Source organism: Limulus polyphemus, unplaced genomic scaffold (assembly GCF_000517525.1).
Source record: "Limulus polyphemus unplaced genomic scaffold, Limulus_polyphemus-2.1.2 Scaffold397, whole genome shotgun sequence".
NCBI classification, from domain to species: domain Eukaryota; kingdom Metazoa; phylum Arthropoda; class Merostomata; order Xiphosura; family Limulidae; genus Limulus; species Limulus polyphemus.
The window spans coordinates 11,439-15,346 of NW_013666007.1; the positions used below are offsets into that span (position 1 = coordinate 11,439).

General features: G+C 32.2%; 1 protein-coding gene across 1 annotated transcript in view; it reads left to right on the forward strand.

The window, feature by feature from the left end:
• LOC106457960 (diamine acetyltransferase 1-like) overlaps window positions 1–647 on the forward strand; it is an 11,375-nt gene extending 10,728 nt beyond the window's left edge. The window contains exon 5 of the mRNA XM_013917405.2: window positions 435–647. Within this exon, the coding sequence (XP_013772859.1) occupies window positions 435–602 (168 nt within the window). The 3' untranslated portion in view covers window positions 603–647. The remainder of the gene's footprint in view (window positions 1–434) is intronic.
• The last annotated feature ends 3,261 nt before the right edge of the window (window positions 648–3,908 follow it).

A 3,908-nucleotide genomic window follows, 5' to 3' on the forward strand; every position in this document is an offset into this window, starting at 1 on the left:
ACGGAGACGTAACAATATATTATTATTAAATACTCTGGTTTCTTATTCACACGAAATTAAGTATGATAATTTGCATAATTATTAAAACCATTACTTGCTTTGCATCTTTCATTTTAATATTGTAAAATATCATGACTTCTGAATGTTTGTCTGTTTAGTTTTGATATTATTTGATAAAACACATGTGGAGTGATTTAGAGACTGACTCAAGAGCCATTAGGTTCTTACAATCCTGAACATGAAGCTTTTACCCAAAATTGTGTACAGATTTCAATGTTGCAATTAAAAAGCATAGACTTCACTACAATTAAGTATCGCTGTACTAACAATTAGTAAATCAAACCTCATTCATTATTGTTTCGGCTTATTTCTTCAAGCAAATGAGTTCATTACACATTTTATGCAATATTCAAATTTATAAATATTTTCAACAGGAAGGAATCCAAAATGAATGCTTTCATTTATATTTTGCTGTGCTGAACTGGAATACGTCCTCTATCGAGTTCTACAAGAAACACGGTGCTACGAACATCACAGAAAGTCAAGGATGGAATATGTTTCGCCTGCAGAAGGATGAATTATACAGTTTAGCTGAAAAATAAAAACGTGCTTTATTTTTTCACCAGAGTGAGAACAACAAAAAAAAAGTAAAATAATAAGTGTAATAAACCAGAAAAATAATTTTAAAACTTATTTTGTTATAGTGTTGGAAATCATGCTTTTGGGGAATTATGAACATTCGTACTTTGTACATGACAATGTTGTTGCTAATAAAACAATTATTGTTATGAATATTTTGTTCTGAAAATTAAAATCTGAACCATATAAAGGGTATAAAAAAAACAAATTTTATCCAACTACAAAAAAAAACATGTATAAAATATTTAATTTTTCAGATATATAGTACGTGTTTCGTGTATGATGTTGTGGCAAAACTAAACTGTTCACGAGATTGTATTTTACCATTTCAGTAAAAGTCTGAACATATTTTTTCAGCTAATTCCTACACCGTGTTCATCACATTGCACAAAAAATGAAATAATAAAGTATTGTACTCATATTGTAAAGGGGCATGCGTGACCTAATAGTTAGCACGTCGAAATGTGGATCAACGGGTCCACCTGTGGTACCTGTTACTGAAAAAAAAAAATGCTCCGCACTGTGGGTGCGTTATAAGGGTGACAGTAAACTTCCACTACTCCGTCAGATAAAAGTAGCCCAAGAGTTGGAGGTTGGTGGTGTTGACTGGCTGTCTTATATCTAGTCGATCAGTTCAAAATTACGGACGGCTATTGCAAATAGCCTGTGAGTAGCTTTGTGCCAGTATCCGAAAACAAACTATATTGTGCAATTCTTCCATAGAAAGGTAAGAGAGATCCAATAAGAAAAGTTTAAATTATCTACAGAAATGTATGCTTAAAAAAAAAAGTATTGTCACTAAAGAATGTTTCTGTAATACAAAGTTATTTAATTATTGTTCCTCGGTAGGTTCCTCGCTAAAATCCAAGGTTCGATTACACTCGGCAGGCAAATCGCAGATATTGTGTAGCTTTGTGTTAAGCCAACCAATCAAACTATTTAAGTATTACATATAGTTTTCCCATTATGAGGTAGGGTGACCAGATTTTCAAACAGCCCTTGCTTCTAATTTAAAAATGGTTATTACAAATTTAAAATAATTTTACTTTAAATTTATTGAACTGTTCCACAATATTCCCAAATATATTAACATTGGCATTGTTTTTTAAATAATTTCACCTACTGTTTTTGGTTTGTTTGTAGTTAAGCACAAATCTATACAATGGGCTATCTGTGATCTGCCCACCACGGATATCAAAACCCGGGTTCTAGCGTTGTAAATCCAAAGACATACCACTGGGGAGGGGAGGGCTGCTTTTTTTGTGATAGACAGAAAACAAATGAGCAGAAATAATCAAATTATTCATCCAAAAATGTTTGATTATTTATCCAATTCATTTTAAAATAGGCTACTTCATACTTGGATTTATTTAAAAATCCAGAACATTTTCAAACGAACTACTTTTAGGTTTTAGCATTACCTTGAAACTTTTCAGGCATTTTTCTGAAAAATGAATGGAACGTAGAAGTTTTGTTTTTCTTTAAACAGTAATAAAATCAGTACATGACTATGCAAAGTGTGTTTTGACGACGAGCACTGCATTAATTCTTTCCACATTCAGACCTGCGCATATCTGGGTTTCTCACCAGGCACAGACGAAACTTTTGAGAGTTTGGCACCAGAAGATTATGTGTTATAATTTCTAGCGGAAATACCTGCCCTCCGGAAGGCTATTGGGCCTGCGGCCTTTTCTGGAATTGTCTGACAGTTTTACAACACTGTACTCATACTTGACATTCAATAATGCTTACCATCCATGAGAAAAAGGATTTTATTGAAACTTTAGTTTTAAAATGATCTATCATCACAGCATTATATTACAGAGTAGATTTTATTGAAGCATTTCTTTGTAGACGCAGTTATAAATGAAAGTGCCTTGCTTTTCTGTTGCAAAACTCATGAGATTTTCACTAAAGAAAAAAAAACATTTTAATTAGTTTTTTGATTGCTATAAATCTGAAAGTTACTCTTTTTTGTTTATAATTTTTATTGGTTAAATCTGAAATGTATTCCTTTTTGTTTGTAATTTTTATTGGTTAAATCTGAAACGTATTCCTTTTTGTTTGTAATTTTTATTGGCTAAATCTGAAACGTATTCCTTTTTGTTTGTAATTGTTATTGGTTAAATCTGAAACATATAATTTTTGTGGAAATTTCAATTGTTTTGTTTATTGCTCAGCTATAAAAATACTGCCTAGTTATGATTGGTGATGATCGGTGCGGTAGTTTCTGAGACCCGGGTTTTGGACGTATACATCGCAAGCTCTATTATAATAAGATGAGCAAGTCAAGTAGGCCGTTTACATTTGTAACTGACAGTTTGATATCTTTATCATAAAACCAGGGCGTTTTGTGCGTCCCGAGAACTTTTCTCGGGACAGTGGGACAAACTATCACAAAACGGAACCATCCCGGCAAATGCGGGGATCACCCAATTATTAGGAGAAAACTTGGTTAGGAACATTTACATAAACCACATTAATTGGACATCTATAGTGCTAAGCAATTTCCTCATTTAGGGTTACAGTGTTTACCAATATGAATTTATATCGGTGGCTCAGCAATCGCTTACAGTGCCAACGGTTCCAACTATAAAATCCTTTTCACTAGAGATGACGAAATGATATTTCCCTCAATAGCATGAATACTACCAGTCTCTCTTTATACACTACAAGTAATATACATAAAGCGTCCACAAAATCATCACGCACTTGTATAAAAATATGAAATGTGGATTAAATACAAAAGTAGATAAATTAGTGTATCAACTAAAACATTATATTCCATATGAACGTTGCCAACCGTTAAATTTGACCCCTGCAACATGATACTGTAACAAAAAGGAAACATCTAAGTCAACATGTTATTTCTATTACATAATAATTAAAAAGTCTTCAAATATCCTAATGTCTTATTAACGACAATTCTTCGTGAACATATCATTGATATTGGCCTTATCTACTTTACTAATATTGATTCGTTTGTTTTTTGTTTTAGTTTTTCAAAAACCCTTATCTTGCTAGAACGAAATGATACCATATTATTGAGAACCACACTTTACACTGATTTTTCAAAACACAATGTTAATAGACTTTCCATTTCGTGTTAAATTGTAATTTAAGTACACAGAACAACTTTACACTCCTCTTAATATACACAGTGTTTAGAGAACCAAAAAAAAACGTTTTATTCTACCATTAATGTACTGTTACGTATCTGCTTGTTTGTTAATTTCCGGTAATAATTCTTTCCGAAGAACTTCAGCGAT